Source organism: Sorex araneus, chromosome 1 (genome assembly GCF_027595985.1).
Source record: "Sorex araneus isolate mSorAra2 chromosome 1, mSorAra2.pri, whole genome shotgun sequence".
Classification (NCBI taxonomy): domain Eukaryota; kingdom Metazoa; phylum Chordata; class Mammalia; order Eulipotyphla; family Soricidae; genus Sorex; species Sorex araneus.
The window spans coordinates 289,586,242-289,612,644 of record NC_073302.1 but is presented as its reverse complement, the minus strand read 5'-3'; the positions used below and the strand labels follow the sequence as shown (position 1 = coordinate 289,612,644).

The 26,403-nt window shown below is 42.3% G+C and overlaps 1 protein-coding gene across 1 annotated transcript in view; it reads left to right on the top strand.

Moving 5' to 3' along the window:
* The first annotated feature begins 691 nt into the window (after window positions 1–691).
* OXGR1 (oxoglutarate receptor 1) overlaps window positions 692–26,403 on the top strand; it is a 32,866-nt gene continuing 7,154 nt past the window's right edge. Inside the window, exons 1-2 of the mRNA XM_055127707.1 lie at window positions 692–738; window positions 1,122–1,188. Of these exons, the coding sequence (XP_054983682.1) occupies window positions 692–738; window positions 1,122–1,188 (114 nt within the window). The remainder of the gene's footprint in view (window positions 739–1,121; window positions 1,189–26,403) is intronic.

Sequence of the window (26,403 nt, the reverse complement as noted above, 5' to 3'; positions counted from 1 at the left end):
CATATGCAGTCAACTTTGTATAAAATGCTGGTGGGGTGCTCTCTATTCTCGGGTTGCTACAGAATGTGCAACATTCCTCTTTACTTGATGGCTGGCGCCATCGAAGACTGTACCCATGTCCCAACTTGGGGTACATCATTTCTTTCCTTTGCAGGCCTCTAGAGAATCCCATATTCTTTCAGACAAACATCGTTTTCCTCACTTCTTTTTCATTAGATTTATTTGCTTCACTTTTTGTCTTTTAAAAAATTATTACTATTGTTATTTTAAGGGCTGGAGCGATAAAGCGGTGGGCAGGGCATTCGGCTTGCAAGTGGCAACCAGGGTTTGATTCCTCTGCCCCTCTCAGAGAGCCCAGCAAGCTACTGAGAGCATCCCGCCCACACGGCAGAGCCTGGCAAGCTCCCCGTGTCGTATTTGATATACCAAAAACAGTAACAAGTCTCACAATGGAAACATTACTGGTGCCCACTCAAGCAAATCGATGAACAACGGGATGACAGTGACAGTGACAGTTATTTTAAATCGAATCGCTGTGAGATACACAGCTACAAAGTTGTTCATGATTGGTCACTCTTTCTTTGAAGGTATAGACACTTTTTAGTTTAATGTAGTCCTATTTGTTTATCTTTACTTCTGCTTGCTTGGTCAGTGGTGTTTCATCTTTGACGATGCCTTTCACTCCAAAGTCATGGAGAGTTCTGCCTACATCTTCCTCTATGCACCTTATGAATTCAGGTTTGATGTTGAGGTATTTAATCTATTTTTATCTAATGCTTGTGCCTGATGTTAGAGAGAGGTTTGAGTTCCTTTTTTTGCATGCAGCTGCCCAGCTTTCCCAGAGCCACCTGCTGAAGAGACTTTCCTTGCTCCACTTCATATTTCTTTCTTCTTTATCAGAGATTAAGTGATCATGTACTTGAGGGTCAGTGTCAAGATATTCAACTCTATTCCACTGATCTGCGGGTCTGTCTTTATTCCAGTACTATGCTGTTTTAGTCACTAGCACTTTGCAGTACAGTCTGAAGTCAGGGGAAGTGATGCCTTCTATCTTCTCTTCCCCAAGGATTACTTGATTTGCTTCACTCTTTGTCTTATACTGAATTTTTTTCCCCTTCAAGAGTAGACAATGTACTTCAGAACCTGGGTGGAGTTTGGGACTTTCACATTGTTACTGAACAGACATGGGTGAGTCCCACATCTCCACAAGCACATTTGCAGCAAGGTGGTGGATGGCCATTTTGGAAAGTGGTCACAGTCTACAGGAAATTCCTCCTCCCACCCTGTGGCTTCCCATTCATCCCCAGTCACTCCTAAGGCAACGTTTCAATAGCAGGACTCCAAAACACACAACAGAACTAAAAGGATAATAGAGACTATACAAAAATGTGAGACACAAGCTCTTAGAAATTTCTCTTAGGTATTGATAAACCATGGCAAACATTTCTAAAACTATACAAAAAAATTAGACACAAGCTCTTAGAAATTTCTCTTAGGTATTGATAAACCATGGCAAACATTTCTAATGAAGACGTTGTACTGGAGTGATAGCACAGCGGGCAGGGCATTCGCCTTGCACGTGGCCAACCTGGGTTCGATTCCTCCATCCCTCTTGGAGAGCCCGGCAAGCTACTGAGAGTATCCCGCCCACACGGCAGAGCCTGGCAAGCTACCCGTGGCATATTCGATATGCCAAAAACAGTAACAACAAGTCTTACAATGGAGATGTTACTGGTACCCGCTTGAGCAAATCGATGAACAATGGGACAGCAGTGCGACAGTGCGACAATGAAGACATTGGCATTACCAGTTACCAAACCCAAACCTGACATTTACAGTATTTAAACAAAGTTGAGTGTTCTCCAAGCACATAGTTGAACAAGCAAACTGATAAACTGAGGTTAATCCAATTTTTGCAGTATTTGGATGAAAGTATGGAAATAAAGCACTTTCATTTTTGTTTTTCTGCTTTAACTATGAAACAATTCCAATCCCTTTGAAAATAACTTCATAATAAAGTACTAGATGGTGGAATTTATGGCTTATTCTGATTATATTCGTTTTCAAATAGAGAAAGGAAGCAGGTATCTGCAGTGAAGGGAGCATTGCCTTAATTTTCTATAACCTTAGTCTTTCTGAGTCTAAAGTGCCTACAGGGTCTGGTACCAGCCTGGGCTTAAGTCTCCTTTATTCAGAACCAATCCAGTAGGAGCAAGGGCTTGGCCACAGCCGGGTTAGAGCTGCTGATTCAATGAAAGCCAATCGCCACAATTCTCTGCATCTATCAGGTTTTATTCAGGTGCAGCCATTGATCTATGGACAGACCTGCTGAGAAGTTTCTCAGGAGAGTTTTTATGGACTCCTAATTATTTCAATAAATTACATTTATGTACTATAACAGCTCAGCCTCGCTTTTACAATACACAGCAGCAAGAATCACCTGTCAACCTTGGAAATACAGTCTGGGTTTTTGCTAATTCATGGGTGGATCAATACAGACAATTTTCAAGTGGTCTTTGATATAAAACACTCGCATCAGCTAAACTTACTTATAGCTGTGGTCCACAAAAGACATATACTAAAAAACTGTTGGAACCGGGCAATTTTCTATTATGGCATTGCCATTGGCTCTAATTCATCTGGATATGTAGGATAATACTGTGCTATTACTATCCATTAAGCCTTTGGAGTTATCACATTTACTCACTCAACTTAGAATCTTGCCAAGAAAGAAGTCAAGAACCACAATCCAAATGAGATCTTTAATACATCGAAGTTTATCCTGGGGAGCAGTAAGTGTTGCCCCCACCACCTGGGACCCCAGTTCTATGATCCTGTACTTACAACAAATAGGGAAAGAAACTATAGTTTCTGGATAGGGGTCAGAAGGCCAATAGGTGCTCTCTGGGCCCCTCTTACAACTTTCCTGATGCCACCTTGGCTCTCACTTTCCATGGGAGCAGACCTGGGGTGGAATCCCTGAGGATTTCTCTCCTAGCAGATGACTGGACTCGGCAGGCAGAGGCTGAGAGACAATGATCAAGAGTCCTTACTCCCAGCAGACAAAGAGGCCACACGACTGCAGACCCATCCACAAGCAAACAAGTCATAGCCCCGTGGATAGAAAGTAGGATTCTGAGGCACAGCCTGTTACAAAGAGCCCCCCCGCCCAGTGGTCCTGTGATCCTCTGCTGAGCCCAGGTCAGTTGGATTCTGTGCCCCTCCAGCCTCGGAAAGCATGCCCTGTTACTAGTTAGAAGTAAAACGGTGGTCTCAGACTTTTCGCAACTGTTCCCCAGTGTGGGTTCCCAAGCACCAACCAGATGTGAGGGATTGAGCTGAGGCCCAGACCTCAGGGTCGAGGTCCAGGTGGGTGGAGACGGATGCTGTCTCCCCTGACAGAGGATAGTCTAGATTCTCTTCCTGGGGATCCCGGAGAGACATAGGCCTGATGGAAGCATTTCCTGACCTGCATCTTATAAAGGAGACTAAAGCACAGGCAGAACAGTTCTGCCAGGGATTGGATGGTCTCACCCCAGACAAGATAGCCCCGGACCTAGCCCTGGTACCTGTGATTAAGACCTCCTTTGGAAATAGAGCTTACACAGAGGGGAGGATGGAAGGTAGGAAATGAGGTGTTTGGCAGTGGTGGGGGTGGGGGGGTGGGAGATGTCCTGGTTCTCATATAACTGATCTGTACTTAGAGGGGGAGAGGCACAGAGACAGGCGCAGAGGTTCACTGTCTTCCTGTCTCAGAGATCACTCCGGGCAAGATCTGGGGGATCCATATTCGGTGCTGGGGATCATTTGGGTTGATCCCATGCAAGGCAAACACCTTGCACACTGTGCTATCTCTGCAGACCCGCACAGCCAGTGTTTCGTTGCCGGTGAAGGGTCCTGGAATCTCTATAATAATTCTTCTTATGCTTCACATTTTCAATGTGAGTTGAAAACAGAGAATAAGTTGCTGGTTTAGTAAGGAAATTTATGGCATGGCTACTCTTCCTTGGGGGAAATAGCAGCACAATAAGATTTCAACTCTCTTGACAATTTAAAGCTTCTGCACTTGGAGATGGAGGAGGACACATTTGTAACCCTTACAAATGATCTCAACGAAAAGATCTCATTTGAAACAACTGTCCCCCATGTAGCAAATTAACATAGACCCTTAATATTTTCAGCATTCCTACAAATCAATTGAACTTGTGGAGGAAATGGAAACAGCTTCAAGAGGAAAGAATGTTATATAACAAACACCCACAGCACCAGTATCAAAAACACCAGGCCGCTTTCGTTACTCAAGCACTGCCTTTACCAGGTCTGGCTTGGGAATTTTTAATGGTTCCCTGGATGCACTACCCTTTTTCCACAAAGCTAAGGGTCATGAGTGAATCTGTTTCACTCTCATTTTTCTTCTTAATGTGAAAAAAATCTAAATTATAAATCGGGGAAAACAAATTGGGGTTCATTCTGTAAGATAGCCAGGAGCATTTGTCCAGGAAAATAACTTGCAGGAGGGCCACACAACAGATTTATCCAGGTTTAAAGTAAGCCTAAGATTTCATTCTCGGAATAGATAAGGTTGACGCCAAAGAGGAGCAGCATGAAAATTGTCTAGCATCAGGTTTCTGCTAATGTATTGTGGACATTGCAGCACGGTTGCTGGCCTCTGAGAAAGCTTCATTGGGTCAGATCCCCCAAACTGGGTGTTTAAGAAATGCATCCCCTAAAATAACGGTTCTGACATTTTGATTCGCTATCATGCACCAGACTCTGAACTAGGAAACAGTGGAGAAATAGACACAGGTTTATAGTCCAGTGAGGAAGAGAAAACTTAGCGAATCATGGCATATGCAATGGATCCCTTTCCATCAGAACTTCCAGAAAGTTCTGGTATTCCACACTGGAACTAGGTGGGTCTTTCTTAGAACCTCAATAGCCTTGTCTTAGTACAAACTTCCAGTGGATTCAAAAGTTGCACTACTCTGATTCAGTAGTCAGAAAGGTATGCTGGGAATATGATGGAAAAGACCACTTTCAGAGCTCAAACACTGAATGAAAACCCGTTAAAAGAGTAATTGGGAAAAAAAAGTAATTGGGAAAAAATATCCAGTTTCTGATGCAAGAAGAAAGCTACAGTGTTTCTGTATGACTAGGCATGGGCCTTAGAATTTGTCTCTAAGTCATAAAGCATGGTGAATAGAGGATCTTAAATGAATACAAGGTAATCATTAGGAGAGTTAGAATTAGGGTCAGAAAGGTAAGATGTTATTATTTTTTTGAAGGAGGTACCAAAAGACACAATAACATTTCAAAAACCAGTGAGTTCTCTAAGATGTTTGAAGTAAGCATGTGGGACGGTTCATACATTTGTAGTATTCTGTTCCTAAACAACTTCTTACTCAGACCTCTTACAGTTTTTATTGCTGTTTGGGGGCTGTGTCCACTGATTCTCGGGACTTACTCCTGGCTCTGCACACAGGAATTACTCCTGACAGTTCTTGAGAGACCATATGGGATGCCTGAGATAGAATCCTGGGTCTGCCAAGTGAGAGGCAAGTACACTACATTTTGCACTATCTCTCCAGCCTCTCTAATTGTAATTTTGTGTTTGTTTTAAAACTGAAGACACTTAGTGTCTTCAGATTGTTCTTTTTCATCTGAAATAACTTTCTTGTCCCAGAGAGCCTGAAATGTGATTAAATTCCATTTTATTATGCATGGGACCAATACTGCTTTCCAGGAACACTACACTAGATGAATATTTTTGTGTAAAGGGGTTCCATGAAAGAGAGCTTCAATAAAATATACTAGTTATGATAGTGCCTGTGGGCATAAGTAGCTCCATATGTGGGCAGAGACATAGGCACCTAAGTGACATTCTTTAAGATTATTTCCTCTTCACCAGGTGTTAGAACTCCAGTTCTGAGTGTTCCATGAAAAGTTATAAATATTTTACTTAAAGATCTTTATGAAATTTTTTACTTAGAGCAGAAATTAATGAACTAGAATTCCCCCCCAAATAATCCAAAAGATCAATGAAACAAAGAACTGGTTCTATGAAAAATATACATGATTATAACACTATTGAGAGAGAGAAAGAAAGAGAGAGAACCCCCTAATAAATCAAATTCAAGTGTAAAGGGGATGTCATAAAGAACACTAGAGAAATTCAAAGGAAAATCAGACATTACTTTGCAAATCTTTACGCCACAAAATGAAAGAACCTGGAAGAAATGGATAAAGTCTTGGACTCCTATAACTTTCCAAGACTGAACTAACACATTATGTAATACCTGAAAAGACCTGTCACTACCGAGGAAATTGAAATGGTAATCAAAAGCACAGACCCAGATGAATTCACTAGTGAGTTATTTCAAACCTTTAAAGACCTACTGTCAATTCTTTCAGGCTCTTTCAGGACATTGAAGAAATAGAAGCACTGCAAACAGTTTCTACAAAACAAAAATCACTTTGATATCCCAAATCAAACAGAGAACCACCATAAAAGAAAATTACTGAATGATATCACTGATGATCACAGATGCAAAGATCCTCAACAAAATACTAGCAAATAGAATTCAACGACTTATCAAAAATATCATGTACCATAATCAAGTATGATTCATCCGGGGATGTAAGGATGGTTTAACATATGCAGGTCAATCAATGTAATACACCATACCAATAAAAAGATTAAAAATCATACGATCATATCAATAGATGCAGAAAAGGCAGTTGACAAGATCCAATATCCATTCGTGATGAAAACTCCCAACAAAATGGAGTTAAAGAAACTTTCCTCAACATAGTCAAGCTATTTCCTACAAACCCTCAGCAAACATCAACATAGAAAAACTAAAAGCCTCCCCTTTCAGACCAGGCACAAGACAAGTTTTCCCACTCTCCCCACTTCTATTCAATATAATACTTGAAGTTCTTGCTATAGCAATTAGTCAAGAAAAAGATATTAAGAGCATCCAGAGAGAAAAGGAAGAAGTTGAGCTCTCACTACTTGCATATGACATTATACAATATTGATAAAATTCTAAGGATTCTACCAAAAAAACACCCTTATAAATAATAGATTTGCAAAGTGACAGGCTACAGAATTAATATACAAAATTCCATGACTTTTCTACATGCATATAGTAAAAGAGAAGAGAGATATTAAAAAAGATCCCATTCACAATTGTGCCTCAGAAAATAAAATACCTCAGAAACAGCTTAAGTAAAGAGATGAAAGAACTGTACAAAGAAAACTACAAAAAACTACTTCAATAAATAAAGGAAGACAAAAGGAAACAGAGACACAATTCCTGCTCATGTATTCGGAGGATTAACATTGTCAAAAGGGCAATACGGCAATACTCCCCAAAGCATTATACAGATTCAGTACAGTCCCTATAAGGACACCATGACATTTTTCAAAGGAATAGAGCAAACACTCCTGAAATTCATATGGAACAACAAATGATCCCAAATAACTAAAGCAATCCTTGGGTGGGATGGAGGGGAGAAAGGAAGGGAGGTATCATTTTATCCAACTTCAAACTCTACTAGTAATTAAAATAGTTTGGTACTGGAATAAGCCTGACCCTCAGATGAATGAAATTTAATGAGTTTAATATCCTGAGACAGACTCTCAGATATGTTATCAATTTATCTTTGATAAAGGAAAAAAAAGGGAAGTGGAGCAAGGAAAGCCTTTCAACAAATGGTACTTGGAAAACCGGTCAGCTACATGCAAAACGATAAACTCAGACCACTGTGTCATGCCCAAAAAGCATGACACAGAAAAGGCATCTGCGCTTCTGTATTCACTGTAGCATTATGCACAATAACCAGAATCTGGAAACAGCCCAAGTGCCCAAGAAAATAATGGAATACTATGCAGCCATTAGGAAAAATGAAGTCATGATATTTGCTTATACATGGATGGACAGGGAGAGTATCATGTTGAGTGACATGAGTTGGAGGGAGAGGGATAGATATAGAAAAATCACACTCATTTGCAGGATATTAAAAAAAATGCCATGCACAACAGCCAATTCAAAATGGTTTAAAGACCTTGATATCAAACCTGAATCCATAAGGTGCAGAGAAGAGAAGATAGGCAGAATCCTCCATGACATTGAAGTTAAAGGCAGCTTCAACGATAAAACACCAGTTTATCTGAATAAGCAATTATTCAGATAAATAATAAGCAATTAGAAGCAAAGGTAATAATGGGACTGCCATTAAACTATGAAGTTTCTGCTCCACAAAGAAATTGAAGACTATCATACAAAGACAATCCTTAGAATGGGAGAAATTATCTACCCAACATTCAGCAGATTAGGGGTTAATATCTAAGATATATAAGGCACTGGTAGAACTACTCAAGGTAAAAACACCAACCTCATAAAAAAAAACCTGGGAGAAGAGAGATGAATGGAAACTTTCTCAAAGAAGAAATAAAAATGGTTGAAAGACACATGAAAAAATGCTCTCTACATCACTAATCATCAGGGAGATGCAAATCAAAGCAAAGAGATATCATCTCATGCTGCAGAGACCAGCACGCATCAAAAGAACAAGAACAAGCAGTGCTGGTGTGGATGTGGGGAGAAAGGGACTCCCATTCACTGCTGGTGGGAATGTTGACTAGTTCAGCCTTTTGAGAAACGGCCTTTTGGCCCTTTCTCAAAAGAGTAGGAATAGAGCTTCCATATGACCCAGAGATATTGTGCTCCCGAGAATATACCCTGGGGCCCAAAAAGCATGACACAGAAAAGGCATCTGTGCTTCTGTATTCACTGTAGCATTATGCACAATAACCAGAATCTGGAAACAGCCCAAGTGCCCAAGAAAATAATGGAATACTATGCAGCCATTAGGAAAAATGAAGTCATGATATTTGCTTATACATGGATGGACAGGGAGAGTATCATATTGAGTGACATGAGTTGGAGGGAGAGGGATAGATATAGAAAAATCACACTCATTTGCAGGATATTAAAAAAAACTGTAGCACTGTAACACTGTCGTCCTGTTGTTCATCAATTTGCTTGAGCGGGCACCAGTAATGTCTCCATTGTGAGACTTGTTACTGTTTTTGGCATATCGAATATGCCATGGGAAGCTTGCCAGGCTTTACCGTGTAGGCCAGATACTCTTGGTAGCTTGCCAGGCTCTCCAAGATGAATGGAGGAATTGAACCCGGGTCAGCCACGTGCAAGGCAAATGCCCTATCTGCTGTGCTATCACTCCAGTCCATTAAAAAAAAAAAACATTGTATGCGAATAATACCCAAAGACAATAGAAGCAATGGCCAGGAAGACTGGTCCATGGCAGGAAGCTGCCACAGGGGGGAGTAGGTGGGAGGGAAGTTAGGACAGATCAGGGACTCTGGTAAATAGCTGGATGTTAAGAGGAGGTAAAGGGATATGCATGACACCCTCTCAGTTACAGTACTGCAAAGCACAGTGCCTAAAAGGAAAATGGGGTAAAGAGAAGAAGAGAAGAAAAGAGTCTGCCACAGGGACAAGCTGGAGGCTGGGGACACTGGTGCTGGGAAATGTACACGGTGAAGGGATGAGTGTTAAAACATTGTAGCTGTGCATTTTATGGTGATTCAGTAAAAAAATCTCTATGAATTTTGTAAATAGATTGACAGATTTTGAGAACTTCCACACAGGAGATGAATTAAGAAGGCCTAGTTTTATTTTGGAGTGATTATTATGGCTTAGCATAAAGCTAAAAGCAGTGTTCTGAGGGGAAGATACTCCAGAGGGTCTTTGAAAGGATTACCATATATATATGTATATACATATATATACATATATATATATATATAAACACATATATATTCCCATATCCACAGTGGATAGGGCATTTGTCTTACAAATGGCTGACCCTGGTTCAATTCCTCCATCCCTCTCAGAGAGCCCAGCAAGCTACCGAGAGTATTCTGCCTGCATGGCTTATTCAATATGCCAAAACAGTAACAAGAAGTCTCACAATGGAGATGTTACCGGTGCCCGCTCAAGCAAATTGATGAACAACAGGATGACAGTGTGACAGTGCTACAGTGCTACTAAATATTTAGTACCCCAGTGTGGCAATATGGTGTCCCCAAGAAGTGATGGCCTCGTGTCAAGGTGAAATTGGGCTGAAGTAAGACACTGTGGGTTTCATCTTTTGGATCTGCCATTTTCACTTCTGTTGTGTGATCTGAGTTTTTCCAGTTGAGGCTGACAAACGGTGTAGCAGTTAGAACTCCTACCTACCACGCGCTCAACTTGCTTCAATTCCTGGCCCCAGATGGACCCTGAGCATTGCCAGGTGCAGGCCCTGGAGGGGCCTGAAACTGCTGGGGTAGCTGGGTCGCCCCTGGCACTGCAGGCTCTGAGTACCCTCAAACTCAAACCCTCAAACTCTTTCACTGAACCAACAACCCCGTTGGCTGAGAATCCACAGTGGGGCTCCTGGGCCTTCCTCCAGCTGCTTGGAAGATACCAGCTCCCCCGCACCCCCAGGTAAAACTTTTTTGAGGTCACACGTATGAGAGCATGTGTAAAATGGGAACAATAATAGAACTTTCTTGGTTGAAATGTTGCTATAAATTATTTAACATGGAGATTGGCGCGGGACATTGTGTCTGGTATAGTGTCTTTCCTCTTCACTAGATTATGAACTTAGTTCGGCACAAAATTTTATTATTATTATTCCACACTGCCTGCAATAGCATAAGGTGCTTGATAGCAGTGATGGACTTGGCTCTAGCCCTTAACTGTGTCCTTATAGCATATTGTTGTATATTCAGTTAAAAAAAAAACAAAACTTGATTGGGGCAGGAGCGATAACACAGCGGGGAGGGCATTTGCCTTGCACGCGGCCAACCCGGCTTCGATCCCCGGCATCCCATATGGTTCCCCCAAGTACCGCCAGGAGTAATTCCTGAGTGCAGAGCCAGAAGTAACCCTCGAGCATCGCTGGGTGTGGCCCAAAAAGCAAAACAAAAACAAAAACAAAAACAAAACTTGGTTATTCTTCCCCCAAATCATGAGGTCACCCATGAGCTTTCTTCCCCTCTAATGTATTCTCAAGAAAACAGAAAATTCTAGAAGTAAGTATTTTCTCTAAGGCTATTATTCCATTGGCATATCTGGAATGTTTGGAATAAGGTCAGTCAATCTCTGGGCGGCAGCAGTTGCTATTTCAAACTCCAGGCTGCTCCCTCCACCAGGGTCTTTGGAAGCCGTCCCTGTCGTAAGGGTGGCCAGTGTGGGTTGACTGAAAGGCTTACAATCCAGAGTGAATGTTGAGTCCTTGGAAAGGATTCCCAAGGCGGGTTTTGGGGAGCCGGGGGGGGGGGGATTGGTCGCCTTTCCACAGTGTAGACGCAGGATCCTCCCACTGAATTCGCTCCTCCTCAGGCACAACCTTGGGGACTTTGTTATGGCAGAGAAGAGGTCAAAGAGGGAGTGGACAGCCAGAGCAGGGGCAGCTTCAGACTGGTCTTTGTTTACTTCTACCACATCTGGGGCCAAGGTCAGTGTACAAGGACAAGGAAGAAAGAGATGGTGGCTATCACGGAGCCTTCAGAGCCTGGAATATGGTGTCCCCAAACCCAGCCTCCATTCTTGGCTGCCAGAGAAGTGGCCGAGGGGTGGTAGGATGCTAGGTGAAAAATAAGGCTGAAAGCAGTTGACTGGAGAAACATGTACAAATGCACCCTCCCACCCCACCCCACCCCCCGCCCCAGTTATTCCTGTTGATTTGTCAAATTTTTCTCTAAAGTACCTTAAAGAGGTAGAGAAGGGGGGGTTATTTGCAGGCCTGGGGCCCTCATCTCCAGGAATTTAATACTACGGAAGCTTGTTTTGTGCAGAGAGTTAGTCTAACACGCCAATTTCAAAGTGTCAGGAAAACATGTGTTTGCTTTCTCTCCCCCGACTCTCTCTTTCTTTCTCTCAGCTTTTATTTCTGCACAACGTTGTACAACGCTGACATAAAATCCTCGTGGGAAAATTTGCAAAGACCTCTCTTCACAGCTCCCCTTTTGCCACACAAGGCATAATTTTTTTGTATGCTGTCACCTTGTGGATGGAGGGTCTGTGACTGAGGATATCATCAGCGGGAAAAAAAAATTTCTAATAAATCCCGTGGTATAAATTCTATGTCCAAAGACACCATTTCTCCAGGATCCCAGTTGGAATAAGTCAAAGGAAAAAAATAAAAAACAGTGGTAGCTCATTTCAAGATGTTAAGCTGCTGGCAAGCATGTAGCAATCAAAAACAAAGTCTGCCCGAAGCTAGAGATAAACTGGCTCATTCATAGTTTACAGAGTTATTTTGTGGCATAGCGCAGAGGACTGGAGATGACAGGAACCATTCCGATGAATTAAAAACTAAGAGAAAACTGATGTTTCCTAGGGTCTATAAACCCAAGAAACAGACGCTGGCAGTTTCTTCCCAATTGATGTCTTCGAAATGTTTCGACTTTGATTACTTCTCCAGGGTGGAACATGAGTGAATTAAATCACGGGGTTCCTAATTCAAGGTTGGGGCTGACTTTACAGCCGTGTGACCTAATCGGTGACAAAGGATCCTGTTCCTAAACGTTTTCCATTTCACTTAAAGTTCTGATGCCGCTATCTAGAACTTCTGAGTAATGCCTTTGTGCTTCCACTTTGCAGGTGAAATCTGATGGGACTATTGGGCATGTGTGGGAACCCAGGAATTATAGATCGTGTGTGTTCCACTCCCATTTCATGCAACTCTGTTCAACTCTGTTTACATACTATATTCATGATGCACACTGAACGAAAGACGCTGACAGGCCCACGAGCACTGGAGTCCGTGACTCAAAGCAAGTACCAGGTAAATGAGGGCTGGGGCGAGGCAGGGCAGGGGGGTTGCCAGTCGCCAAAGGACAAGATTTCTCTTTGAACCAGGCCTTGCTTTAAGGCCACGGGAAAGAAGAATGAACCGAGGACTAGAGAGATAATAAATGGGTAGGGAGCCTGCCTTGCATACAACCGGTCCAGGTTCCATTCCTGGCATCCCATATAGTCCCCTGAGCACTTCTAGGAGTAATTCCTGAGTGCAAAACTAGGAGTAACCTTTGAGCATTGCCAGATGTGGTCCCTTTAACAAAACAAACAAAACAAAAGAATGGATCTGTACTAAACACTAATAGACAAGGAATTCTCTCATCTTATTTTTTTTTTATTTGCGTGCAGATGGAGCGATAGCACAGTTGGAGGGCGTTTGCCTTGAACGCGGCTGACCTGGGTTCGATTCCTCCGTCCCTCTCAGAGAGCCCGGCAAGCTACCGAGAGTATCTCGCCCTCACGGCAGAGCCTGGCAAGCTACCCGTGGTGCATTTGATATGCCAAAAAACAGTAACAACAAGTCTCACAATGGAGACATTACTGGTGCCTACTCGAGCAAATCAATAAACAATGGGATGACAGTGCTACAGTGCTATTTTTTATTTAGGCAATTTTCTTGAATAAATCAATGATAATGTAAACGATGATATTAAAAGCACAGAAAAGATACAACAACTTAGAGTTCATTTGTTCATTTTCCTTTCAGTCTTCACTTACCTGTCAGTAAATGGGTAGAATGTGTGTGTGTATGTGTGTGTGTGTGAAACTAAAATTAACACCCACTGAGTAAGCATTAATGCAGGGTTTTTACCTAAAGACAAGTACATGGAAGAGATTTAAAATAGGTTATATAATTTTGAGGGTACTTCCTAGGAGTTAGGTAGTCTCAGAGTTGTATTTAAATCTGTCACTGCACCTTATAGAAATAAATGGCAAATTTTATAGTAATTATTTGAAATGTTAATTAATCTTTTCTTAGGATAGCATAAAATCACATTAAAATTTAGCAGCTTTATTATAAATTAAGAAAGAACACAGTAGAAAGGGAATTTAACATTTTAATGCCTTTCAAATTATCTTTTGACTTTCTCTTTTAAACCCTTATTCTTCCTTGAACACGTGTCTCTTTCTGCTTTTTTCCACTCTGAAGAAACCCATGTTCCCTCTTGAATAGTATTTCTCTCTTCCTCTCCTTACTAGGTAAATTTTGTTTAAAAAAAAACTACCTTGCTTCACTAAAAAATAAAATTTTTTTTGCTCGTTTTTCAAGCACGTAGCCCCTCACTTTCATTTTAAAACAGGTTTTGCAAATTCTATAGCTTGTTCAGCTCAAGGTCTAAATAAGTGCACAGCTTGGTAGCAAAAATACAAAAACAAAAATCAAAACAAAGCAAAACCACCTGAACAAAGTGGCTACTCCAGGTAATAATCAGATCAGGGGAGAACATCGCCCAAGTGCTTCTATCTATCTATAGCCAGTGACTGGCCACAGGGAAGATAAACCATGTTCCCTGGGGATTGTCTTTCCTCATAATTGGTTTTCAAGTTGCTTTGCAGGAGGAGAGTCTTCCTGGCTCACACTTCCGTCTTACCACACTGATATGTTCTGGGGTCTTCTCACCCCTGCTGAACACAGACTGAAGAAATCAAATTTGAAAGCAATTATATTATGCGTGTGGTTCTCAAATAAAGCTACAATAAACTAACCGAATATAGATGAATATTCTCAAAGAATACCCTTTTGGGATGTAGGTGACCTGTTTGCTGCTGGTCAAAAGTAAAACACAACAGGAAGGTCAGCTATAAAGACTTAAAGAGTGTCTGAAACCTCAGAACTTCAGAACCCCAGTAAGTTTTGACAGGGAGAGGAGGTACACAAGGAATCAACTAGCTCTGAAGGTGAGACAGAGACCAGAGAGTCATCTGTTCCCAAAGTTGAGATTAGCCAATGGGAGTCTCTTCAATGATCGCTAGACATGTAAGCATTGAACAATAATCTGAAAACCATTAAACTGACAATTGGGATTAAAGTCACTGTCACTGTCATCCTGTTGCTCATCGATTTGTTCGAGCGGGCACCAGTAACGTCTCTCATTGAGAGACTTATTGTTACTGTTTTTGGCATATCCAAACGCCGTGGGTAGCTTGCCAGGCTCTGCTGTACAGGCACGATACTCTCGGTAGCTTGCCGGGCTCTTCGAGAGGGGCGGAGGACTTGAACACGGGTCGGCCGCGTGAAAGGCGAATGCCCAACCACTGTACTATCGCTCCAGCCCGGGATTAAAGTAAGACTAAAAAATAACTAATTTTTATTTTACAGTTAAGGGGGAATGAAAAAATCTTTAATTTAATTAAATACCAACCTGATAATATAATTAGGTAAGGAAGAACAAGAAATGGCTTAACTATATTAACTAACCATCATACATCAATGCACAGAGCCAGAAAGAGCAAACTCCTGAGGTCTGTCTATGAAATGTTGAAGAGAGGAAGAAATAGCTGCTATAATTAAATGACGGTGTCATTAGTTTTCCTACCGGCTAGTCCTAAGACAAGCCAGTTCAAGATGAAGCGCGATGCTTTAGCATCATGATTCATTTCAATCTCCCCATTCACACCCACCCCCGCCCACGCACAGTCTGTCCATCATGGAGATGGACTTGTCTGGCTTATTGTTCATAAAGCCCCAGTGAGCCGAAAACTATTTTGGGTTTCTTACTCAAATCAGATTTCAACTTTGATTTTTCAAAGGTTAATAGGTTAGTCCAGTGGTTCTGTTGTGTCAACAGAGCCCTGGAGAAAAATTAATCCCGAAAGTAATACCAAAAGGTCAAAAGGAAGAAATTGAAAATGCCGTAATAAAGAAATTACAGAGCCGGTTACGTGTTTCTAGGGCACTTGGATTCCAACACAGAAGCATGACAAAGAAAATAAGATGATATCACTCCGTGCGCGAGCTGAAAATAAAAGTGATGAAGACAGGAGTAGGTTAGATTAACAAATTTCAACAGCTCGTGGAGGTTTAATGACATTTGAGGAAAAAATCCTAGCAGGGATAGAAAAGGAGAGATATCTTCAGTGGTGATTCTTTTTAATGTTCTATGAAGTGAATGCAACTCGCATCAACTGGGGTAGAAAATGCAGACAGTCATTACTTCAGCACCGTAGAATCTGAATCTGTGAACGTCCGTCCGAATCGAAGGATGATTAATGTGCTGCTTGCCCAGTGAATAGAACAGGGAGTGGGGAGACAGAAATTCAGAGCCATGCTGGAACAATTTTCTTTCATTTGCTTCAAATGTGACCACCCTGTGCTGGGTCTTAGGAATACCACGGAGATTCACAAAAACCGCAAGTGACACTATGGAGACCTCAGCAAAGGAGAGAAGTGGCTGTTCTGGGGAGGGTCTCCCCGTGCACAGGAGCTGAGGGTGATTCCTTCTGAGATAGAGGAAAACAACAAAGAAAATGTTGCATGACATGTTGATGAGAGACTTGCCATTGGCCCCTGAATCTCCCTGTCTTCCACAGAACAAGAAACCACCTCACAAAATCACATGGGGGCTGGAGACAGTACAGGAAGGAAGTCCTTGCTACAAGCCATGAGCTCTGGTTTGATCCTCACCATGCACCGCCATGCATCACCATGCACCGCCAGGAGTCACCACTGAGCTCAGAGCAAGGGGTAAGCCCTGAGACCAAGGTGTGATCCTGATACCCAGCCCTATGGCAAAAAAATGGAACCACATTATACTGCTTTCATCATGTAGTTTTTAGTGTTTAAAGAAGAAGACAGGAAAATAAAATCTTAGATAAAATCACAATATTAAACACCAGAAGATGGAAACCAAAGCAAATTACATATATAATTTTTATATATGTATTACATGTACATGCATATTGTATATGTATATAATATATATGTATAATATATAATATAATATAAATATTACATGTATATTATATATACAAATTACATGTATATATCATCATATATATAAATATAATGGACTAGAGCAATAGCACAGCAGGTAGAGCATTTGCCTTGCACACAGCTGATCCAGGTTCGATTTCTCCATCCCTCTCAGAGAGCCCGGCAAACTACAGAGAGTATCCCACTTGCAAGGCAGAGCATGGCAAGCTACCCATGGAGTATTTGATATGCCGAAAACAGTATCAAATCTCACAATGAGACATTACTGGTGCCCACTCAAGTAAATTGATGAACAATGGGATGATAGCACTACAGATATGTATGATATATAAATATATATATATCATAAAAATATCTTGGTATAAAAATAAATATATGAACTTTGTTTTGTTTGTTTTTGGGCCATACCTAGCAATTTTCAGGGGTTATTTCTGGCTCTCCACTCAAGAATTATTCCTGGTGGTGCTTAGGGGACCATATTAGATGCCAGGGATTGAACCTGGGTCAGCTGCTTGCAAGGCAAATGACCTACATGGTGTATTATCGCTCCGGCCCCTAAATATATGAACTTTTGAATCTTTTAAGGCAACAACAAACTTGGTGTCTCTTTCAAGTGATTTACTTACATGCATTTTCACATATTAGAAACTCACTGATGAAATATTTGTACTGAATATCACACCAGTGACTGAACAAAGGACAGTGGGTAATAAGATGCCATACACATTGGAGATGGTTTTAAATATGCTTCCTGAACAAACACTTCTAAGTGCCTCCCCACTTCCTCTGTTAGAGATATATCTCCTCACCACTATCAGTCATCTATTGCTGCATACCAAATTCCTATTCTCCGAGTGGCATTAAACAACACACATTTATCATCCGACAGTGTCTGCTTTGGAGAAGAGACAAGGGTTATCTGGTCCATCTCTGCTCAGGGCATGTATGGGTTCTCAGTAGACGCTCAGACAATAAGAAAGGACTAGATTTCTAGTTTCCTTGAGCTGTTGGCAAGAGTTTTCTTGCAGCTTTCTTGTGGGCTGAAGGATTCATAATTCATGGCCACTTGCTTCTAGACCAGAGAGAGAGATTTAGCCTCTGCATAACATACCTCATTTAATTTTTTAGAACCTACCCAACCCCACTATTCTTCTGAAAGAGCTTTTAAAAAAGAAATCTAGGAAAAGCGAGCTTCATGCTCCTATTGGAACTCTACTTTCAATTCTAAATCTCAAAAAAAAATTTTTTTTTTGTAGTAATTGACTTAAAAGTTTAAATTTTTTTAAACCTCTTCAAAAAAATTAAAATTCTTTGAAACTCTTTAAAAAAACCCACCCATGTTGCTTAGTCAAATAATACTGGAGGTCCTTTTTTCACGTGTGCTGCTTTTGTTTTGAATATGTAACATTTTGCTGACATTTTTCCCGGCAATGGTCCATCTGCCTCTGTTTTCTGGTGTCCTTCAGGAAGTCACCTCGTAGGAGAACTGGCTGCAGCTCAGCTCAGACGTTCATTCTCGTTCATTCTCAAGTCCTGGTTGGGGGCTGATGTCCCGGCTTCCAGCCGGTGCTGAGTCTCCGTGCTCTTTCCGGTGCCCAAATTTCTCAGGCTTGCTTCGTTTCCACATTAGAGTTCTTCCTTTTCTGTCCTGGCTGTCAGTGACTCCCTTCCACACTTTCTCCTCTTGACAAACTTTCTCCTTACCTCACCTGCTCTGTGACCTGCCCTTCATTCAATACGATTATTTCCACTGAAATGTTCCTTGACTCAGAAAGTGCTCTGACTTTAGAGAATCATCTGGGCTAAACATGCATTTTGGGGACCTTACTCCCCAAATACCTCCACGAGGATTTTGGACCTCAGGAATTTGCATTCTTTTCAAGCTTCCCAGATGCAGATAAGACTTCCCTAGATCCTAGGAAATAAGGTCAATTAGACTTATTTTACTTCACCTTTTTTTTTTTCTATTCTTTTTTTCTTCAGATTTCTCCACCTTGCTTTTGAATTCTTATTTCAATCTGGGCCGAAGTAACACCCTTATCTTGTACGTGGCTGACTGGGGTTCAATTCCCAGTACCGTAAATGGTCCTCCACGCTCTGCCAGGAGTGATCCCAGAGGACAGTTAAAAATAATCCCTGAGGGGCTGGAGTGATATCACAGCGGGTAGGGCATTTGCCTTACATGCGGCTGACCGGGGTTCGATTCCCAGCATCCCATATGGTCCCCTGAGCACCGCCAAGGGTAATTCCTGAGTGCAGAGCCAGGAGTGACCCCTTTGTATAGCCAGGTGTGACACAAAGAGCAAAAAAAGAGAATAATTCCTGAGCATCACTGGGTGAGGCCCAAAAGTCAAACAAACAAAAGAAATAAATTCTTTGTGGATTTTTCCATTTAAAAAACAATTGTGTATCAGAGTTTACAATAGTTGTGAAGAAATAGTATTTTATAGTCGAAGCATTATGATGCAATTCCTCCACCAGTGCTTCAAGATCCTTCCACCATTATCCCAAGGTTCCTTCTCTCTCCCCACCTCCATCCCAGTTCTGTTGACTTGCCTCAGGATTTGTTTCCACTGAGGATTTTCTAATACCTTTACTGGTCTATTCCTATTCCGCATATGAGTGATATCTGGTATTGATCTCCTACTTTCTGACTCGCTTTACTTACTATGACACCTTGCAATGCCATCCAAGTCGGAGCAATAGCAAATTTTTAGAAAATTCAGACCTTGTGAATACCGATAGTCAAGAGTATGAAGGTCAGCTATCAGCAAAATGCCAGAACTAGAAACAGGATCATTTGACATTTTGGGAATAACTAAAATGGTCCACATTGTCACCAGCAATTTGTTCCTTTCTCAGTAGATTGTGATTAAGATCTCAGTATAGTTTCTCCTCTAAATTACCTCCTCCCCTACCTGAACTCAGTAATTAATAGCTCTCTGGAGAATGCTACCTACATTTGCCTCCGGTGCGGTTTCTCGGGACCTGCGGAAGCAGGGGTCTTTGAAATGTCAGTACTTCCTAATTAGAGAGGGTTTGAGTCCCGGGATTATTACAGAGCTAAGCCTATCCTCGGTTCCAGAGGAGCAATTGCATGCATTGCAGGCGGCACCTATGTTGCTCAACTAGCTGTGAATTTGCAGCCTGGGACCCAAGTCTACTGGGCGACTGCTCATGTTAAAAACGAAAGTGCATTTCTGAATCTGGGCAAGAAACCAATTTTATATTGAAGTAGAATTTTACCTTTAGCTAAGTCTTTGACTCAGGAGTTGTTAAGCAACAACTCCCAAGTTCTCCAATGTTGGGACGCTTAAAAGAGTCTAAAGTAGTGACATCGTTTTCTAATGCAAATTGGATGCACACATTTTATCATTCTCTTCAGAGAGGGAATGCTTGGGATCTATACTGCCAAGTGTTTTTGTTTTATTTTACTTTTCTCCCCACTTTATAGGCAGGGGTTTTGAATTATAGTCAGAAGCAATATTTATAGGTAAATGGTAAAACCTCATCGTAATCATCTTGTTGATACGATCTGTTTAGAGTACTGGAATCTAGATGTTTTTCTTTTCTGATAAAACAGAGACACCCTTACCCCTCCCAATCCCCCACCTCCAACACCTAGTAAGTAGTAAGACAGAGAGTTAAGACAAAGATTGTGCAAAGTTCTCCCTGACCTGGACCTCCCTTGACCATAGGCTTGTCCCCTGGACCTTTCTAACTGAGATGTCCTTCTTTATAAAGTAAATGAGATCATAGCACTAGGTTTTTAAACACATTTTAAAAAATTGTGCCTAACTATACACATAACATAAAAAGTTCCTGTATACGTCATTTATTTTTATTTTATTTATTTATTTTTTGCTTTTTGGGTCACACCTGGCAATGCTCAGGGGTTACTCCTGGGTCTGCACTGAGGAATCATTCTTGGTACTCAGGGGACCATATGGGATGCTGGGGATCAAACCCAGCTTGACTGTGTACAAGGCAAGCACCCTCCCCACTGTATTATGGCTTTGGTCCCTCCATCATTTCTGAGTGTACGGTTCAGAGGCATCAAGTATATCCACAGTGTTATGTGACATCACCACCATGATGAGATCCACCATCTCCTTGCATCTTGCAACGTTGAAACTCCAACCCAATCCCTGTCCACTTCCAGACTTTCCACTAAGGGACTTTAGGGACTGGATGGCTCTCAGTATCTCGGATCAGCAGAACCACACAGTGTTAGTTCCTTTGTGATTCGTTTATTTCATTAACATAATATCCCCCAGTTTCATCGTATTTACATGTGGTGAGTTTCCCTCTTTCCTCAAGGAGAATCAGAATTGCATGTTCTTCCCACACATTATTTATCTTCCCTGCACTTTGAACATTTGGGGTGATTTCTACCTTCTGACTATTGTGAAAAACGCTGCTCTGAATGTGGATGTAGAAGTAACTTTGAGACTCTCCACTACGCTATGGGGTTGCCTGCATCCCAGTTTTGGGTTTGTGATGATATCCTTTAACAACACTGCATGCTGGGGTTGTCAGTGGTCATCTTTGGGGCATGGATTTCCTTCACATTTGGCCTTCCTTCCTTCTCTCTTTGGAAAATTCCAAACTCTCCTTGGATTTAGTATCCTGCCTCCATAAAACTCTTTTATTTAAAAATGGGATACTTCCTTGAATCTGATTTGATTCATTTGGATACATATACAGCAGTGAAATTTCTGTGTCGCACAGTAATTTCATTAAAATAATCTTTATAAGGTCTTACCCCAGGGCCCTTGGGGGTTATCAGAGTCACAGTGGTGGGGTGTGGATGGGACAGGATCAGCTAGCCTTGTGCTCTATCATTTTAGCTATTTTTATCTTTTAGCTCTTTTGGGGACAAACCTAATAATATATCATTTTTGACTTCTAAAATTGGATGTATTTAAAGATCCCTCCCATGTCTAAAATTCTTGGACCTAATACATTGGGGTTCTTGCTTCTTTATATATAGCAGGGTTTGGAGGGACCGTAGGGTGCCAGCTACCAAACCTGGGCCTCTAGTGTTCAAAGGATGTGCTCCGTCCCTTTGGGTTATCACCCTGACCCCAATACTTCCTTTCCAGTGATTGCTTTAAGCCATTTGCTTCGAATCAGAAAATCTTGCTCACCATGAAATAAATGACTTTTATTTCACTGTTTCCCCCCCTCCAATGTTTTTTTCTCCACAATTAGATTTATCCCAATAGTCCCCTTAGTTACCATTGTCAGACCCCAAATCATTTCAAAAATTGGTTGCTTATTTTTGCTGAAAAGCCATGAGCTCCTGGGAGCAGACACTGTCATGGTCCACTTTATCCTTGCAGTACTAGCCGCAGTCAGGATTATCTAAGAGCAAGTATATTGGAAAATATGTGGATGGTTGGAACAAAATAGATTCAAGGGCCTACAAACGATGACTTGAGGGAGTCATTAGTAAAACTGGAAACAGGGCTGGGAAATGGGCCTAACCGATAGAGTGGGTGCTTCACCTGGGTGAGCCCCTGGGCTCTGTCTCAGTCACCTCCTCACCTCCTCCAGAACACCCAGGTTTGGCCCCAAGGAAAATGGTAAAGTTGAGTGACATAGGGACAGTGATGAAAGGTTATGGGTAATGACCCTTGTCAGTGTGTGTGTGTGTGTGTGTGTGTGTGTGTGTGTGTGTGTGTGGCGGGGGGCGGAAGTGTTTGCAGTAAGCTTTGTGTATTGATATGATTTAATATGCTTTTTTGGGAGTGGGCCCCACCTGGCTGACTCCTGGCTCTGTGCTCAAGGATGACTCCTCACAGGGATCAGGGGACCATAGGGGGCGCTGGTGATCAAACCCTGGCTGGCTGTGTGTCAGACAAGTGCCCTACTGGCTGTCCTATGACTATAGCTCTGGTACATCAGTATAAAACTGAACACTATTATATCATATTACCTAAACTATGATTTAAAGATTTAAATTAAAAAACGTAAGTCTGCTAAAAAACTTTAAAAATGGTAAAGCTGGAGAATGAATTTCATCCTAGTGCAATTTTTCTTCCCCTGGTGCATAAACTCTGGGTGGCCAGGGAAGGGCCCGATGACTCTCCCCCTTGCTGCCCAGATTGGGGGTGGTCTCGGGCCACTTGCCCAGCCAGGGCTGCCCGTGCCATGGGACAGACAGAGGAGGAGACGACGGCCAAGCCGGCTGGTTGATCAGTTGCTGTTTATTCCACTGTCCCCTGTTCCAGTCTCTCTGAGCCCCCATCCTAGCTTCACACTGCCCCTCACTCCCATCTCCTCCCATCTCTCCCACTCATCTCTCGGGCTCCATCGTGCTCCCTGCTCTCTCTCTCCACGTGCCTGCTCCTGTATTCTTCTTCCATATTCTTCTCCCTCTGCCCCTCCTCACTAGTCTCTCAGAGCTCTCTCTCTCAACAACTCCTACTCTCTCACCTCTGGACTCCCAGCACAGGGGGTAGAGGGAGGCTACACCCCTTCCATAGCAAAATCAACATAAGAAAGCTCTTCCTTTGCTCACAGGCAAAATACCCCTTAAGGTGTTTTTCTCCTTTCCTCAGTCTTAACTAAAATCTTAATTAACATCTTAATTCTATTTCTTAATATTAGTTATTTTTGTATGGACACAATAAGAGATATATTGAGGCTTGTAGGGCAGCTCTCTTGGGAACAACTCGCCACAGACTCAGACTACAGTGCTCAGGCCAGATTAAGCTTTCCTAACCCTATCGGGGTTTGAATCTAGTTATTACTTTTTGGATCATGACAGCATTTGTCCATGACCAAGCTCTTAACTTATAGTTAAGCATTATGGCACTTTGGCCAGGCCCATCTCGGTGCCAGGGTAGCACATAGCTCACTGCTTGCCCTGGGTCCATCCAGAGCCTTGTTGGGATCTTGCTTTTGGGAATGCTAGGAAGTTAGGGCAACTGAGGCTTAAGTCGAGAGAACACATGCCTAGGAGGAAAATATCATTTGCAATCGATTTACTCTCATGTTACAAAAACATTGCATTAACTATCTTCTTGTGCCCATACAAAAAGGACATTATTCTGAATTAACTATGCAAAGGACTTAAGGAGAAGAGAAAAACAATATTTACAAGTTAACAGAGCACGAAGAAAGAAGTTACAAATAAACACAGAGGAATAGGAGCACTGTGATGGTGTTAGGGTCGGCAGATCTCTGCCCGGGGGAGGCTCGGAGAGACAAAAGAACAAAACCAAGACAACTCTTTCTGCAAATGCATGGGGTTTATTTAAGCCAATATAGCTATATTGGGACCTTCAATTGTGCCTCAATAGCGTGGCATAACTGAAGGCCCCGACCTCCAAAAAGCAGGCTGTATTTATACCCTTTTGGGGGAGAAATGAAAATCTCACATATCAAAGGGAATCACATAGGTCACTTAATTTGCATATCTAAACATTTGTTGACAAATGAAAATCTCACATATCAATGGGAATCACATCTATATATCAAAGGGGATATATTGGGGGAAAATTACATGTATTGAATCAAAGGAGAATCATACATATCAAAGAAAATCACAGGTATTGGATCAATAGGAAAACCATAGGAAACCATAGGAAAACCATACAAAAGGGAAAACCACACCTATTTCACTTAATATGCTAATTTCAACATTTGTTGACCATTCCGAGCAAATGTTTGTTTACAGTTCCTGGGGCAGTTTGTTGGCCCATTTGGTGACAGAGTCCTGCCCAGCGGAAGGTCCTGAAGACATCTTTCAAAGCAGTCAAGTAGTTACAAAGGGCAACTTCAGCGGTTAACCCTTAACCTGCCCTTCAGTTCTTGACTCTTAACTTGCCCTCCTCTTCAATAGGAGTAACCCAAATAAACCTAAGCTGCCTATGGCAATGTTATCCTACACCCTGGAGAGGCAGGGACTCAAATAATAAGCATTTTTAAAAGGCCACATTGTTGTTATTATTATTATTATTATTATTTTATTTCTCCCCCAGCCTTTAAAGTATTCATTTGTTACTGCGCTGTAATACTGTAGTTTCAAGAGAGTAGCCGGATGCCTCCCTCTGTGCATGGCATCTGCTGCAACCAGCCCGCAAACTGCAGGTGCATTCAGTAGCTTTAGCTGCGTTGCCCCCCCCGGCAGCTGAGAGCAGCCTGACTCTGCGGAGCCTGGTTTCACAGTTCTGCTCCTGCCCCCCAGAGCACGGGCCAGCCCCCAAATACCTGCCCACATGGAAGTGCAGACGGAGCACTCTGTGCCCCTCTGGTGCAGAGTGTCTCCCACCTCCCTTCATCCTCAGGTAACACAGGAAATCCTCTTCCATACCGGAAGGAGCTTCAGAGAGTGACTACCCACACCCCCAACATTTAAAAAAATTTATTTATTATTATTATTTTTTTTATTAATTTATTCTTTTATTGAATCACCATGTGGAACGTTACAAAGCTTTCAGGTTTAAGTCTCAGTCACACAATGCTCGAACACCCATCCCTTCACCAGTACATATATTCCACCACCAAGAATCACAGTGTACCTCTCTCCCTCCCCCCCACCTCCCCAGCCCCCCACCCCACCTGTGTAACTCGTAAATTTCACTTTACTTTCACTTTACTTTGATTACATTCCATATTTCAACAAAAAAACTCACCAGTATTGTTTGGAGTTTCTCCCTCATCCCCAAGATTTCGAATGATGTAGCTAAGTTTCAGACCTCAGGACTGACCCCATGGCGGTGCTGGGGACCACACATGGTGCCAGGGATGGCTCCTAGGTGACACACTCTAGAATCTCTGTACTGCCCCTTAGCCCGATTATTAGTGTGCTGCTTTTCGTTCTTGGTTGTTTTGGGTTTGGGGGACACACTTGGCTGTGCTCAGGGCTTGCTCCTTGCTGAGTGCTGAGGGATTATGCCTGGCAGAACTTGGGGGACCATATGTGGCGTCAGGGATGCAACTCAGGTGTGTGCCATGCATGGCAAATTCCCTCACCCCTGTACTATCTCTTCAGTCTAAACAACAATGTTTGAAGCAGATGATGTTACTGCGGTTGCACCACTGCCAGCGTGCAGTATCCCTCCTCCACGGTCCCTCAATCCCAGACCCCGTGCTCCTACATTGAGTCAAGTTCCTACATAGAATTACACATTCGACCATCTTCTGACACGTTTCACTCATCACCCTGCACCCTGCACTTCCATCGGAGTGGGAGTGAAGGCAAACTCTCACCCTTGCAGCGTACTCATACTGCACCGAGTATAGACCACTGGCGCTTATGCACTCGTCTGTTGTGGGGTATGTGGGTCACTTCCAGTCCTTGGCTTTGATTGCAGGTAAAAGCACTGCAATAAAATAGGGTACATCTATGTTTCCATAATATCTTTGTTTTGGGGGGAGATAGAGGCCAAGGAGTAAAATTTCTAGGTAACGTGGGCATCCTATCTTTAATTACTGAAGAAGTTTCCATACTGTTTTCCATGGGGTCTGACATTCCCAGCAGAAGTGATGAGGGGCCCTTTCTCTTTCTTCTCCTCCTCCTCCTCCTCCTCCTCCTCGGCTCCCCTCACCCCCTCTTTCTTTCCTTCTGGGCATTTT